Below are 15,571 nucleotides of genomic sequence, written 5' to 3' on the forward strand. Positions count from 1 at the left end.
CCAAGTCTCCAGAAAACACTGCAGTGCTTATTGCGTTTATTCTCCCATCTTCTCATGGCGCCCATTCCATCAGTCTTGTTTCCTGTACTTGTTTGTACAGGTTCCGTGTTGGATGTTCGTCATATTCTTCTGGACGTAATTTTGTACGTCCATATATTGCCTGCCTCCTGTGATTCAGTGCCTCACAATCGCATGAGATGTGTAGAGCTGTTTCTATCCCTTCGTTCTATAATCTTCAGCTGAGGTCTCCGTTGTACAGCCCCATTTTATTCAGGTGTCCTCTAAGCAGACAGTGACCCTGTAATTATTCTGAGCCGATCCCTACTACATTGAAATAGTTCTTTGGTTCTTTTCTCGGACGGTTTCCTAATGAAGGTTCCACTGTGCTTGTTGCCAGGTACTTTTGTCCAGTACTCTGTGTGCTTCTTATTGATCCATGTCCCCAAGAGCTGGTTCAGGACCTATATATGAAGTTGATGATCCGTGTCTAGCGCATTCATCAGCTTTATCATTACCTGTGATTCCTGAATGCCCTGGCACCCAGTACAAAACTTATTTGTTCCTGTTCATTCAGTTCTTCATGGCATTCCCAGACCAGTTTTGATGTCACCTTCGAGTTTGTCAGAGCTCCTAGTGCGCTCTTGCTGTCTGTTAAAATATTGATGCGCTCATTGATTTGTAGGCTTAGTAGAGTACATTTTCGACTCCAGATGTCCCCACAGAAAGAAGTCCATCGGTGTGAGATCAGGTGATCTAGCTGGCCACTCCACTGGACCTCTCCTGCAGATCCAAAGCATTGGGAATCGTTCGTTAAAAAACTGTCTCACCCAAACATCAAAATGTGGAGGTGCACCATCCTGCTGGAATGTTATTTCATCTTCTACTCAATTGTCATCAATTTCTGGAATTTGTGTAATCATAGGATCTACACAGTCTTGTGATAGATTTAAGTATGTGTCTCCATTGAGACCTTCAATGAAGAATGGTCGAACAATATGATAACCAAGAATGCCGGCTCAGACATTCAATTTTTGTGGAGTTTGTGAATGTGTTTCCATCACCAAATGAGGATTCACATCGCTTCAGTAACGACAATTATATCTATTCACTTCATCATTCAACATGAAAGAACTTTCGTCTAAATAAAAAAATGTATTGTATAATAAGTTTGTGTTATTGGTCAATTTCTCGTAGAACACCTCACAAAACTGAAGTCAGCGATCAGGATCATCTTCGTTTAATTCCTGAACTAGCCTTATTTTGAAAGGATGAAATTTGTTGGCTTTCAAAATCCGAAAAACAATAGTAGCTGATATACCAGACGCTCTAGCTACTTGTGTGATACATTGTCGATTATCCATTTGTACATTTCCTAAAGCTGCAATTTCAACTCCGTTATTTCTGACAGGACAGGATACTTCATGTTTTCTGTTGTGAACAGACCCTGGAGTTCAAAACTTATCCATTAACTGTTTAACGCATTGATGGCTCACGTTGTGGTCTGGATGATTCGTATTATACATTCTTGCAGCAGCTTTAGCACATTCATTATTTCGATAATAGGTTGCAACAATTTCTACTCTTTCTTCAGTGAACACAGTGAATAAGGACGACTGAATTATAATTCGTGAAGAAGTGGAAGGAACGCTTTCGAAAGTAGACTGTATGTATGGAACTAGATGGAAGTCATTTTGAACACTTTATCCGTTGATTGTGTTGCCATTGATATTACTTTTGTTGATTTCCTCAATGAAATGAGCGACAGCAAATTTTCAGTTTTTTCTTTAATAGAACGTTCCACATTCAATTTCTCAATAAGGAATGAACCAATTTTTAAAAAAATACAAAAGTAATAGAGGGACAAAAGACCTTCCAAATGATGTATCACTCGATTTTCCATGCAATTGAAAAAAATAGGAGGGGGGTGGTAGTTGCTGACCAGAGGGGGGAGTGAAGTTTCGGGTATGATTTCCATATCAGAATTAGTCCCCCTAGAAATAAAAATTGACGTGTCATTTGAAATTTTTCGATTACACTTCCGTTTCTGACTTACACGTGGGGGTCAAGTTTTCGTTGGAAGGCCCTGTATATTTTTATTGACTATTGTCACGTATTGGTTGGTGATACCAGATGTAAAACGTTCATCATGAAATTGTTGTCAAAAGTTGAACATATCCAAAATTAGCCTCTATCAACAAGCATAAAGTAGTAATATTTTTGCCATAGTAGTGAAGAGAGAGGAAAATAGTCCAAAATATTAATCGATTGAGATATTCGTCATAATTTGAGAGGTCATTGTAATATTAATATCACGTTATCAAAAACGCGGAAATCTAAAATGGAGAAAGCTTTCAGTTGTGATCAACAAGAGATAAAACTGATGTTCTTTCAAATGTTTTGAGGGTATAAAAAGAGCGTCTGATTGGTAGATATTTTTGAAGTAATGAAATGTATCGCTTTTTCTCATGGCTTAGAATAAGGTTATATACGATCTGAACGGCATGCTAAATGCATGCGGCATTTCTAGAGTATATCATAACATATTTGAGATGTGATTTTTACTGAACAATCTATGCAACGAGTACGTATGTACCAGAGAATAACGACACTATACAAAGTAACACGAACATATAATAACGGTTCTAGTATCATTTATTCAAACCTGATACTCGAAGCAACTACACAACCCAAGACCAACGAACAAACCAAAAATTTCTCTTATCCTCACCCTCAACGTTAACTTCGATATCTTCAAGTCTTCCGGGATGATTGATCAACAACGTACTAGCCCTGTGTACTGGTCCAGGTCCCGGCAACGTCACACTGGGTCCCGTTCCACTACCCCCCCACTCTCACAATGAGCGGACACCCGACCACAGGCCTCTTATTGAAAGCCACGTTCACGACATGGTCGCAGGCTTCGGCAGGCACGAAGCTGACCGCAAACCTTGCGTTGCCTTGTGGGTGGACCTGCGTAGGAATGTTAAGCCCTCTGGCTGAGATGGTTATCTCGAGGTTTCCTTCGCCAGCTTCGCTGGCGTCGACGGAGAAAGTCACTGGTCTGCCTACGGTGCCTCTGGCAACCGTTCCAACGGTCACTTTGTTAGAATCAAAGGCCTTGGCTATGAACGGGGTGCCTTGGACAGGCCTACCGTTGTAGTCCACGCTGATTTGATGGGCACCCACTTGAGAGGGGGTGAACTCAGCTGTGAAGCCGGAATGGATATCACCCGTGACTTTCACAGGCAACTCGCCTATCGGTCCTCTAACTGCTACAGCTAGTTCCGCGGCTCCTCCACCAGCCACGCCCATGTGGAAGGAGCTCGGTTGGTTCACCGGAATGAGTTCTAAGTGGGACAAGGAGAGAATAACTCTGCTCGTGTCAGAAACAGAGCAGACAAACGGGCATCCCCTAACAGTTTCTCCGTTGAATTTGATGTCGATTAGGTGGGGTTTTGCTTGGTCTGGGGTGAAGGAGACGAGGCATCTGCCTCCGCCGACGACTTGGACGTGGTTCGGGACTTCTCCTTCATTTATTGAGATTTCCAGCTGTCCTTCCCCGGCTTGACTGGCATCAACTGGAAGAGAAAGATTGAATTAGCGATTTTTCAAGAGTTTATTAGTATTACTGTGTTTTGGAAGACAATCAGTTGAAGGAATTGTAAATACAATTATTTCAGAGGAAAGGTTATGTTTTTTGAAGCTGCTTGAAAGTTGAATGTCTTTATCCTTGAATTGGCGAACACTTTAGAAAAAACAACGTAATGTTAATAGCCGGCCATACATCAGTGGAATGCTTTCGACTGGTGTATCTGCTATCGAGTTGAAGAGATTTGTCTCTTTGAGGAAGAGACATTTGCGTAAAGTTAATATTCATACATTTCAACAGTTCTAACAGTAGTTAGCAGTAATAAGTAGATGAAGATGTTGGTTAGTCACATGTATCTACCTCTCATGAATCTATCCATAATGGTAACTTGAATGTTGAGATAAAGAAATTTTGTTGTTGTTGTTGAATAAATAAATCAATAAGAGAATTATCGAAAATACAAATCAACAATTGAAACTGATCTAACGTGATTCAGCACACCTTTTTCCACTATCCAACAAGTAAATCTACCACATTCAGGATGTTTTTTGTTTCGGACATCAAGATAAAGATTATGTTGAGATGTTTAGCCTGTTTGAGGAATATTTATTTATTTTCCAATACTCTACAGGACAAAGCCCAATTACAAGCAGGAATTTACAGAATATGATGAATACATCACAAACTTTTCGTATGATTATCAAGCATATACACACTTTATATTTCGAAATAGGTGACAAAACAATCATTTTAGAAAGTGGGATTTTATATCTGACAACTTGCAACTAATTACATCTAGATAATCACTAACAAAATTTGTCACTTTACACATAGTATGCAGCGGAGTATTTTCCAGAACATTTGTGCGAGATACTTTTATATAAAAAGTACTCGGGTGTCTGTAACAGATTCTGGGAATGCAAATATTCATTCATTTCATTTCCAATAATGTTGGGCAGTCAACTATGCTCACTTCTTTTTTCGAGACTGAAAAAGTTATGCTTTTGTTGTAATTCAGAGTGGGTTGTGCCAATTGGTGGATAAATTCCATCAGTTTCTAGACTTATATATCTTTAGTGGGGATATTGAAGAGAGCGGTCCCAGATTTGAGCCTTGCGGAACACTGGAGAAGCACTATATTCGGTAGATTTGAAACCATTGAGCTGGAGATATTGTTTTCGAACATGGGGAAAATATGAAATATGTATTTGAATTAAAAATAAATTTGTACACTAAGACATGTTATTCCCGAAGATATCAAGAAGATGAACACCAGATCTGAGTTTCACAGGTCATCTGAAGGAGATAAGATGCAAAAATTTATATTATTGGATTCCTGCTGATTGATTCAATAATATAAACATGACGTCCAAATTTGTTTCTGTTCAATTCAGGTGAACAAATTCTATTTCTACCTCCCTCCATACAACACATAAAACTTGGATGTTCAATTCATCTTTTTGGCTTGATTTATTGAATTGATAAAATGATGGATGTAGCCCTTGAAAAAAAAATGGTTCTTCAATATCAATTACAAGTGGTAGAAAAAATTTGTTAATCAACAAATCCGTTTGTAAGCACCAAAAACATTTTTAGGAAGCGATTTATTTAAATCATAATTTGAATCAAAGATTGTTTCTAAAAAAAAACTTTTGAATTATCTCATAAACAACGCATTCATTTGTAACAATGTTTTAAACAGATTTAGAATCATTTTCATGTAGCTTCTGATCATAAAAAGACCATGGTGATATTAAAAAATATATATTTTCGATGATTATTGAAGCTTTTTGATTTTTAACCTAAGTGAATTATCGATAACAAATTGAATTTTTTTTTCAATGGAAAGCTATTCTGAAATAAATCAAAAATAGCTCAAAAAAAAAAAGAAAAAATCCCAGATTTATTTTTAAACAATTATCGCACTTGCATTGTTCCTGTTCAATTAGGAAAAAATGTTGATTAACTAATACATAATAAACTGAAAAATCACGATAAAAATGTTTTGACCTAGGATTATTGTTCATTTATTTATCCAATAGGTTCCTGAATTTTTTCAATACTCAATTCTGATATTTAATAAGTAAAAATAATTTGTTTCATTGAAGCTCCAAATTGGGCGTGTCTTGCGCAAGTCAAAGTAACCATTTAAGGAAGTATTTTCAACCCTTAGGCAAACATATGAACATTAGTTTTACAGTTTCGCGAGTAGGGCTTTTTTTTTTGGTAAATATTCTCCTCTTTTTGAATCAAATCGTTTTGAAGTGTTTGCAAAAAACCAAACCTATTTTTTTTCAGTTAATTGTTTGTAACTTTTGTACTTGTATTTTTTCAAAAACACCTACACGTTTCGTTCATGTTTTTTGGAGGTATAGAAGAAATATGACATGTAAGGCACTTGTTGACTAGAGTAAATCGTAGTGATCTGGTATTTTATAATAATATTCGTCTCATTTACCTGGGACTGCATCAATAACATTTCAATTCTTACTGCTTGAATTAACGGAAGAAAGATGTCAGGTTCAAGCTGTACAACTATCTACTACTATCTCTGAACCTATTTGGGAAAGATTTTTTTTTAATTCTTGCTTGGATATAAATGTTTGTTCGTTTGGTGTAATAGGTGTGTACATTTATGTAATATTATATATGTAATATATGTTTATAGGTGTATTATATAAGTCTTGATAATATTTTCAAACAAATCTGCACACAACCATGCTGATACAAAATTCAACGATGAACTTTATAGTGTATGTTCTAACTTTACTTTTTTGTAGGTATTTTTATATTCCCATTTTATAATTCTGTACTTACATTTATATTTATTTTTCAAAAGCTCTGTCCACAAGATTTATTCTTTATGACAATGAAGTACATTATTATTATTATTATTATTATCATTATTTGAATATACACCACTTCATACGAGAACCTCTATTCACATGTTTGTCGCCATACTGCTTTCTCTAGAATAATTCAAGGTAAGTCAACAATTACTCTGACCTTAACGAAATCTGTTTCATTAAGCGTAACATTATTCTCCTCGTTAAGACAATTGAAAAAATCATCGATAATTACCTTGTCGATTGTTCACAGGGTCTGGAACCGCAGTTGAACCAACTTAAATTGAGACAAACGTGTCGAGAACTGAACTGGATGTGAAAATCTTTTGCCGGTGCCGGTGTAATGATTCCATGAATTTGAGGATGAAATGAGTGTTCATGCTCAGCAGCCCACATTAAATTAAAAGTTTTAAAATTAATTGCCGTGGAGAAAGTTCAATATAATTATTGTCAGACAAGAGTGCTTATATTATTTGACATATTGTACTGCATTTTTGTACACAAAACTACACATGAGAATAAAAATAGTTGGTAACATATGTTTACATTTTTTGGAACAAATGTTTTACATACTACTCATTTTTCTATCGATAAATCGATGTCCTGTAAATATAAAAATAGTAAAAAATTGATAATACGTATCAACAAACTAGGCCTTCACATTTAAATGCATTAGTTCATATTTAGAAAATCATTGAAGTAATTGAGCGACGTAAATGTGAGCCATAAAAAAGGTCACAATCCGATAAATTGTTTAGAAGAGATACATATAAATATAACCTTTCTGAATATTTTTGCTCTTTATAAATGTTTATGCTTGTGCAAATATAGCAGTTACAATGGTATTATTGAGTTGTTTCCAAAGTTTTGCCCGTTTCAATGTCATGTGTTTTTGTAGCTCCATATCGCAATAAATAATTATTCTAAGGCGGTCCACCCTGTACATTTTGTACAGATAGATAGATGAAAACTGATGACTGTGTCTGGGGGTCAAATTTCATGACAAACTCAATGGTGAGAACAGCATATCGATATCTATTGACGTCTCTGAGTTAGAACATGTTTTTTTGAAAATATGCATTTTTGAAAAGTTGCTGTAACTTCTTTCCTGTCAAAAATTTCTTGTTTCTATGGGGACATTGCCAAAGGACTTTTTTACGTAGAATTCAATGGCTATTTTTTCAAATGAGATATCAATAGTTATTGATGGAAAACTACTTTTCAATGGGACACCCTGTATATTCCTGCATACTTCAATAGATGTAGCATACTTGATGTTTTGCTAGAGTCATCTTTTGAAATACAGAGCTTCAAGGTTTTGTCATGTAGATTTAGACGACGCGGCGATAAAACAGAAAGGAATTGTTCAGTAGTAAGTAGCTATCAATTGTTGAGAAAGCTTTTCACAGCAGTAATCAACACGCAAAGTTCCAATAATACTAATAAAGGAAAGTTTAACAATAATAATAATGTTGAAGAACAAAAAATGGAATATATTTCTATAGAGAAGGTATTCAAAATGTCTACCAACTTCTTCTACACACGGTAGCCGGTCGGTTCGACCGGCTACCTGTCGGCTACACCGACTCAAATCGACCGCCATGTTGGTCGATTGTTCAAGCCCCAGGCTGAGCGATCGATTTTTACTTGCTATTGTCCAACCTGTGTTAATAATCACACGTTGAAAGGTAAGACCTCGTTAGTCCTTAGCTTACACTAGTTTCGACTTCTGAGGGTTGTTGTTCGTAGGGATGCGACAGCTGGTTAACGGAAAAACAGATTTTAAACGGATTTAAACAGATTCTGAACGTGATGCAAAACTTTGCATCACTGCCGACCATTTCGTAGAAATGATCGTCAATTTTGAGAATTAAATCTTTCAATCTTTCCCAGAGGTGAAAGTCCATAGGCGTTACGTCCGGTGACCTGGCCGGCCATCGGTTGGGTCCTTGGTTGGTTATCTAATTATTACCAAAATTTGCAGCCAAAAAATTGGTGATAATTGCAGTGTTGTGAGGCGAAGCCACGTCTAAGCTCCATTAGTGGCAATTCATCAACAAGGGGTTCAATATTTCGCCTTAAAATGTCTAAATACCTCTGGGATGCGAGAGTGCCTTTATAAATGAACGGGCCGATAATTCTACCCCTGAAAACACCTCTTCACAAACTAAATCCTGATCTTCCTTGACTTCAAAATCTTCCTAACGTTAGTTCTTGGTAAGCCTATCAACAGGCTACCAAGAACTATCAAATATCGCGTTGACGTTTTAGGATTATTTTCAACAACGACTGTTTGTTTCAACTCCTCATCCCTATTTGATTCATATAATTTTGGCCCTTTCTTTTTAAATTGACCACCATTAAATGGGTTGTGTAGCAATCTTGCAAATATGTCTTCAACACGTTTGAAAGTAGATCACTCGGTATATTAAATTATTATTTGACAAGCAGCTAATCAAAAATTGACTTGTTCCGGGATTCTTTGATAATATTGTATATTCATCCGATAATTGATAACTAGACTTAATTTCTTTTAATATCATCGTTTAATTTCCTCTTTATTTTTATCAAATGTCAAAATACTACAGTCTCCACTAAAATCAAATCAACTAATTGACGATTCCTTTCGGTATTATTCAATTCCAAAATTATGTATCCAAATTCGAAACCAATATTTTCAAAACTGTGAAATTTTTGTAGATGGCGCCCAACGCGGGGCACAAGCAAATCACTCCTCAAAACAAATTCTTCCAAAACACAAACGGAACAATAAAACTAAAACCACCTACCTCTGAACTGAACCGGCTGACCAATAACACCCCCACCGACATCAGCCACCTGTATCAACCCGGCATCATAAACTTTCGCGACCAAGGGTCCGGAGGGAAGTTTCTCCCCGTTAACGGAAACTTCAACTACATGAGTACCAACTTCCGTCGGTACGAATTCGACGCTTTGCACACCGGTACGGTTGCCCGGTTGTACCCTCGCCGGTACTACCCTTTTGCTGGGGGAAATGACCTGTACGGAAAGATCCGCGGGAGCCGTATTCGTGGTGGTGATGATTTCGAAAACGGTAGGGGTGTTGGCTGGTACCAGCCTTGTGGACTCCCCTAAGACGGACAGGTTGGCGTTGTTGGACATGATGTTCACATGCCAAGGGCTACCTGAAAAAAAAAGTTGCATAGTATCCATATTTCGATTTGTTGTACTCGTTTCGGATCGGAATTTGTGAAAGAACATCCTACATCAGCTTTTCTCACACTGAAATCCAATCGAGGAACTAAAATTTGACTCTACTGGATTTATACATTGTAATTCGCAAATAATACAGAGCAAACGTGAAATTTTCCCCCTCTTTATTTTCCAACAGAAAAACATATGAAGGTCGGAAAAAATGTACATGAAGAATGATCATTTCTAGCCCAATCCTAGTTATCTCAATAAATGTTCGATTTGTTACCAACAACCACTTTCTGAAATTAATGCAGTCTGTTTAGAAATTCATTTCATATACTTTATTACGCATATTCTAAATTTTAACTTTATTGTACAAAAAACAATGTGTTAGTTGAATTTATAATCTTCCAAAAAATATATCAAAATCAATGGAGGATCCGCGCAAGTGCAGTGAAATGTCACAAAACTTTATTTATAGCTATTTCTTCTTCTTTAAACAGAACACAAGCACTACATGAAAAAACCTTGAAGCGATCTAAGAGCGGTGCCTGTGAGAAAGTAGCGATTTACGTTGGATTTGACGCTAGAGATTAAATTCATTTGGAAAAAAGTTCTCAGGAAGATTATTTCACATCAACGCAGTTCTCCAAATGAAAATGTTCTTAAACAGTGAAGTTCGAAGTGTACTGAGTTGAATCTCAAAACAAGACAGCCTCAGTCCGTCGCGTATTTCTGATATGTACCGCTCTTGGTGGAATCAAATGTTTCAAGTCACTTGAACACCTCCCGTGAAAGTATCTATAAAAGAGAGACAAATCTCCAACCCTTCTTCGATGTTCCAAACTATCAAGGTTGCAAGTGATGTTCGTGTCTCCAATCAGGCGACTTTATTTTCCTGGATGGAATCCAGTAGCTTCAGGGTATGCTTAGGGATGAAGCTCCATAAATGAGAAACAACACTCCAAAGAAAGTCTCATCTGAGCATCAACACTTGTTGAGGTGTGTATAGTTTTCAGGTTCGGAACAGTGTTCCAAGCTTTTGAGAAGCAGCCTTTGCAATTCCAGCGAAATGATTGTTCCAAGACATATTGGTGTCCATTTCAACCCCCCAACAAACTTATCGAAGTAGAAAGCGGAATTGTCTATCCTTACATTATTATATCTTTTTGGAGAAAACTGATGTCTAGGTTTTCGTGGCACCGAATTTAACCCCAATTCGAAATCATCTCTAAATCTTCATCAAGATATGTAACCTCCTGGTTTCAGTGAAGATGTGCATCCGCAGCCGATGTCCTGGAATCCAAATGGAATGACAAAAGACAAGTGTGCTGTCGCCAGCAAAGCATTATATTGGATTCTTGGTTCTTTCCAATAAGTCTTTGTTGTACAATAAAAAGTAGGTTGGAGACAATATGGATCCCTGGGGAACACCAGCGTTGATGGTGAAAGTATTCAAGAGACATCCATCGACGGTCACTTGCAAGAAACGTTCTTTCAGGAATTTAGAGAACCCTACTCAAAAATGATTCGACAAGCCATAGCATCGAAGTTTGACTAGCAAAACCTCAAACCACACACGATTGAAAGAAAACCAAGTGCCAAGATGGCATTTTCGAAAGTTCAACATATGTCAGGGTAAGTATCCAGTTCACTCTGTTTTCAGTAATCCTAACCAGTTATGATCTATGCACGCAAAGTTAGTTGAAATACACCTAGAAGACGCAAAACAATTGATGCAGATTTTTCGAAATGTCTAGGTTTTCTGCGCGTTGTTCATGATTACACTTAGCGTTAGTCCTCACCAGCTTATCTTCAAATATGTACCGCTGGTCCTATTTCTGTTAAGTTTCTTCTCAATGCATACTCGATCTTCGCTCTGTTCTATACTCAAAGGCCTCACTTTTCATCAATATAACGTTCGATATGATGTGGATCTCCTCAGTGATACTAGGCTGGCTCGATGGGGTTGATGATACCAAAAATGACATAGAGACTGGTTTGAAAACTGGGATAACTGGCGGTCAGAAATATATTGTCACAACTATGGGTGTTGGAGGTTGTTCAGGTGTAGTCTCATAAGGAAAACACCATGAAGGGAACACCAGAATACTCAAATATACTAGGTATATTGCCTAGGAGTTGTACATGGGGGTTCTTTCCCAATCAGGTCTTAATATTAAAATTGTCGAGGAATCAGCTACCGTGATCTCCTTTCGCTCCGTACGCTACGTGTTGGCCATGCTGACATTACGTCGTCGCATCGCTGATAGACACCAATGATAGACATTGGTATGGAACCAGATGAGGAAGTTGGTCTATAGCGAGTAGTGGTAGAGAGTACTGGAGAAATATATCCGGAAACATTCAAAAACCTCCATGAAAGAATCGTCTGAAAATAGAACGGAAGAACTGCATCAACGAAACAAACATCCACTTTCTGGATACTACCATCCATTGACAAAATCAGGCTGTATGCCGGATACCTCAACTGCAGACAATGCAGCAAAGGGACAGAAACAGTTGTCATATTGTGAGAAACCGGATTACAAGAGGCAAGCAATCTTTAAGCAACCTATCATATGTCTAGAAGAATATGACAAATAAACAACAATAGACCTGTACAAATTACTACAGGAAACGAGATTGGTGGAGTGAATAGATGAGACTTGGAGAAAAAGTCGCAGTAAAAAGTGCAGTATTTTTCAGATGGACTTGGAAAATGTTTGCAGTAGACATGGAAGCGAGAAGCAAGATCAGAGATTGGAATATCAAAAGATGTTCATTGATATCAAAATGTTGAAGCATTTTAAATATTGATGATATGTTGATTAAAAGTATGATTTTAGATGTCCCTGATAGCGGTCTGCCAACAAAAAAGAAAACCCCTTCTCCATGAGATATATTCAGCAGCTCACAGAACGCTGGTGTGAGTTCATTGACGAATTTTCCACGAATACAGGATCATCAGGATCAGAAGCTTCATTGAAATCAAACTGCTTCAGTATTACTTTACATAACCAAATGACACTTTGAAAATAGAAAATCTAAGTACTCGAAGTACTTCTGACATATTTTTGCCAGCGATTTTAAGGTTTATCCGCTACTTCTGAGAAGCACTGTACTGCAATGACTCTGGCCTGCGAATGTGCTTTTATATTATTCTCTGTTACACCACATTGGATTGCATGTACAATACATTGATATGGAAATCATTATCCTGAGAACCATTGTGAACTTCTTTGGTTCGAAATTCAAATTCTATGGTGGTGATATTTTATATCCCGGAATAGTTGAAGTTGAATTTTATGTTTTTTTCCAAATCATTGACAGATCTCTATATTTTCATTTTCACTCCTCATGAAGGAACATAATGAGCTGAAAAAATTACTATCCGGTGTGGGTGACAAATATGGAAATTTCCCATTGTGGGAGTTTTAATCAATTCAAGGAACTACGTCACAATGTATACATCCAAGCTAATTTGAACAATGCCAATGTTGAAGACACTGCCTGCCCTTTCTATGTTCCGTGACGAACACAATCAGTGGGAATGTAACTACAAATTACAGAGAACAGTTACTGTACTATGCACATGCAGGTGTGTATTTCATCTAATCGATTTTTCCGCTTTTGACGGTGAAAGAATTTGTTCCCGGATCAGGGTATTTTCGAATTGGTTATCACGTTATTACAAACAATCAATGTTGAAAAGGTAGAGAAAAATGTTATAGAGAATCGTCGAATCACTATTAGAGAAGTTGCTGAGGATGTCAAAAATTTTGGGCATTGAGCGTGTGGCATCGAAGTTCGTTCCAAAACTGATGATTTATGATAAAAAACCATCGCAGGAATTGCTGAATGATGTCAATGGCGATCCAGACTTGCAATCGTCCAATAGAAGAGCCCAGCAGAGCCAAGACCAAAAACAACAGGCCAAGGTCGATCGAATATCAAGGTTTTGATAACTGCCTTCTTCAATTACCGTGGCGTAGTGCATCAGGAGTTCTTGCCACATGGTCGTATGGTCCATAAAGAGTTTTATATTGAAGTTATGCGTCGCTTGCAACGAGCATTCGAAGAAGACGTCCGGTGTTGTGGAAAAATAATTCATGGCTTTTGCATCACGATGATGCACCTGCTTACTCTTCATTGCTTGTTCGTAATTCTTTGACCAGAAACAACACCGTAATCGTGCCTCAGCCACCGTATTCACCAGATTTACCACTTGTGATTATTTTCTGTTTCCAAGATTGAAGAGACCCATGGAAGGACGGAGTAAAGGTTTTTGATTCAACATGGAATGACCCAATTGGATACAATTTTTATGAGATTTGGCCGTTTAGCTATCTATTTTTAATGGTGAAGTGAGTGGCTTTATACAGTGTGATACGTTTTCTAAAAACCGTTATAATTCGTAGATAAATGCCTGTTCACCGTATATTTAAATCCCTAGCTACAGGTTTGTACAGCAATTGCCAAACGTGATGTCAATATTAGCTACACTACAGCTCTTGCAAGACATACGAATGCTCTGTACAGAGGCGTATCATTACTTGTCCTCCAATGCTGTTGACGTTTGGCATTGTCCGAATAATTTGTGTTGTTTCTGAAAAAATGTCATCGACTTACAAAAAACCAGTCATCAAATGTGTATCATTATATAACCTTTTAATGAACTGTACTACTACTTATATTACTAAATAAAATATGAAAAGAAATTACAAAGATGTCATTTGCTCCCCTAATTAAAACTAATTATAGGTACGACACTGGCCGGCAAGGGGCTTATTGTAATCCAATAGGAATTTAGTTGGGAGAGTCTATACCTGGGCGATCGCTCGCCAAACTATAGAAAGATCTCACCCTATTTTCTTTGTTATATTTTGAATATTTTCATGAGGCTTTAACTTTTTCTTCGTGATCTTTTGATTTTGAACCTCCAGGAAAACAGAAAAAAACCTTTAAATGGCTAGCTAAATGTTTGTATGAAACTATAGAAAGGTCTCACCCTGTCTCCTTGACTATTTTCTAGATACCTCAATATTTTTCTCGAAACTTAGTGATTTTAAACCTCAAAAAAAGAAAAACCAAAATCTTTCAATTTCAAGGTACTGCTTCTTTGCTTCTTCCAGATTCATTCCGAAACAACGTTTAGAAAGCTGTGTTTACCAATTCACGTAGGATGTTCTTTCACCTTCCCACTACCCCGTCCAACACTAGAATAATACCACACAAAAACATTACCTGGCACCACACACGTCAACACTTATTCGTTCTGCCGTTAATCCCGCGAACTGGATCACTGATAATTACACCTAAATCGAGGAAAACGTCGACGTTTCATACAATTGAAAGTTGAACATACGGTCGCTAGCGAGAGAAACGAACAACGGATTGAAATTTTAAAGTCTGCATTGAAGTGTACGCACTGAACTAAGTAACTGCAGAGGTAGGCGGGGTGAGAGGCGTGGGGCATTCCTACACCGGTGAGCAACAGGTAAGAGTCCATCGAGGTAAGACGGTATGGAGAGTCACAGCGAAGTAACGATCCGTAGAGAGAAAACTATCGACAAATAAAAATAGTCCAGTCATCTTGGTAAGTTGACCTCGGCACAGCATAGGTGACAATCAGCATGGACACTTGGCCATGCCGCCTTTGATGTGGAAAAATATCTAGACGCCATTTTGGGTAGTGACGATAAGAGGGCAGGACTCGCGAAATGGTTTTGGACAGGTTCGCACTCAAACTTTTTTATATCCAAAATGTCATTTAATTTTGACATACATTACGGAATGGACCCAAATTCAATTGATGTAATAATTCTTGTGCAGACATTCTATCTGGTTACACGATTTTTTCAAAAAATGTCAAAACAGCCGAATTATTTCTAATGAAAAGAGAAATGAAAATTTCTATGTTTTTTACCACTTTTATTTGCAATTATACAAAAACTAT

The 15,571-nt window shown here is 37.4% G+C and overlaps 1 protein-coding gene across 1 annotated transcript in view; it reads right to left on the reverse strand.

The window, feature by feature from the left end:
• jbug (filamin-type immunoglobulin domains fbug) overlaps positions 1–15,571 on the reverse strand; it is a 109,212-nt gene that overhangs the window by 34,598 nt on the left and 59,043 nt on the right. Inside the window, 3 exon segments of the mRNA XM_074174817.1 lie at positions 2,729–2,846; positions 2,848–3,578; positions 9,225–9,602. Of these exon segments, the coding sequence (XP_074030918.1) occupies positions 2,729–2,846; positions 2,848–3,578; positions 9,225–9,602 (1,227 nt within the window).

This window comes from Leptinotarsa decemlineata, unplaced genomic scaffold, assembly GCF_025532065.1.
Source record: "Leptinotarsa decemlineata unplaced genomic scaffold, Ldec_3_MD MMD2_tig00000882_RagTag_RagTag, whole genome shotgun sequence".
NCBI classification, from domain to species: Eukaryota; Metazoa; Arthropoda; class Insecta; order Coleoptera; family Chrysomelidae; genus Leptinotarsa; species Leptinotarsa decemlineata.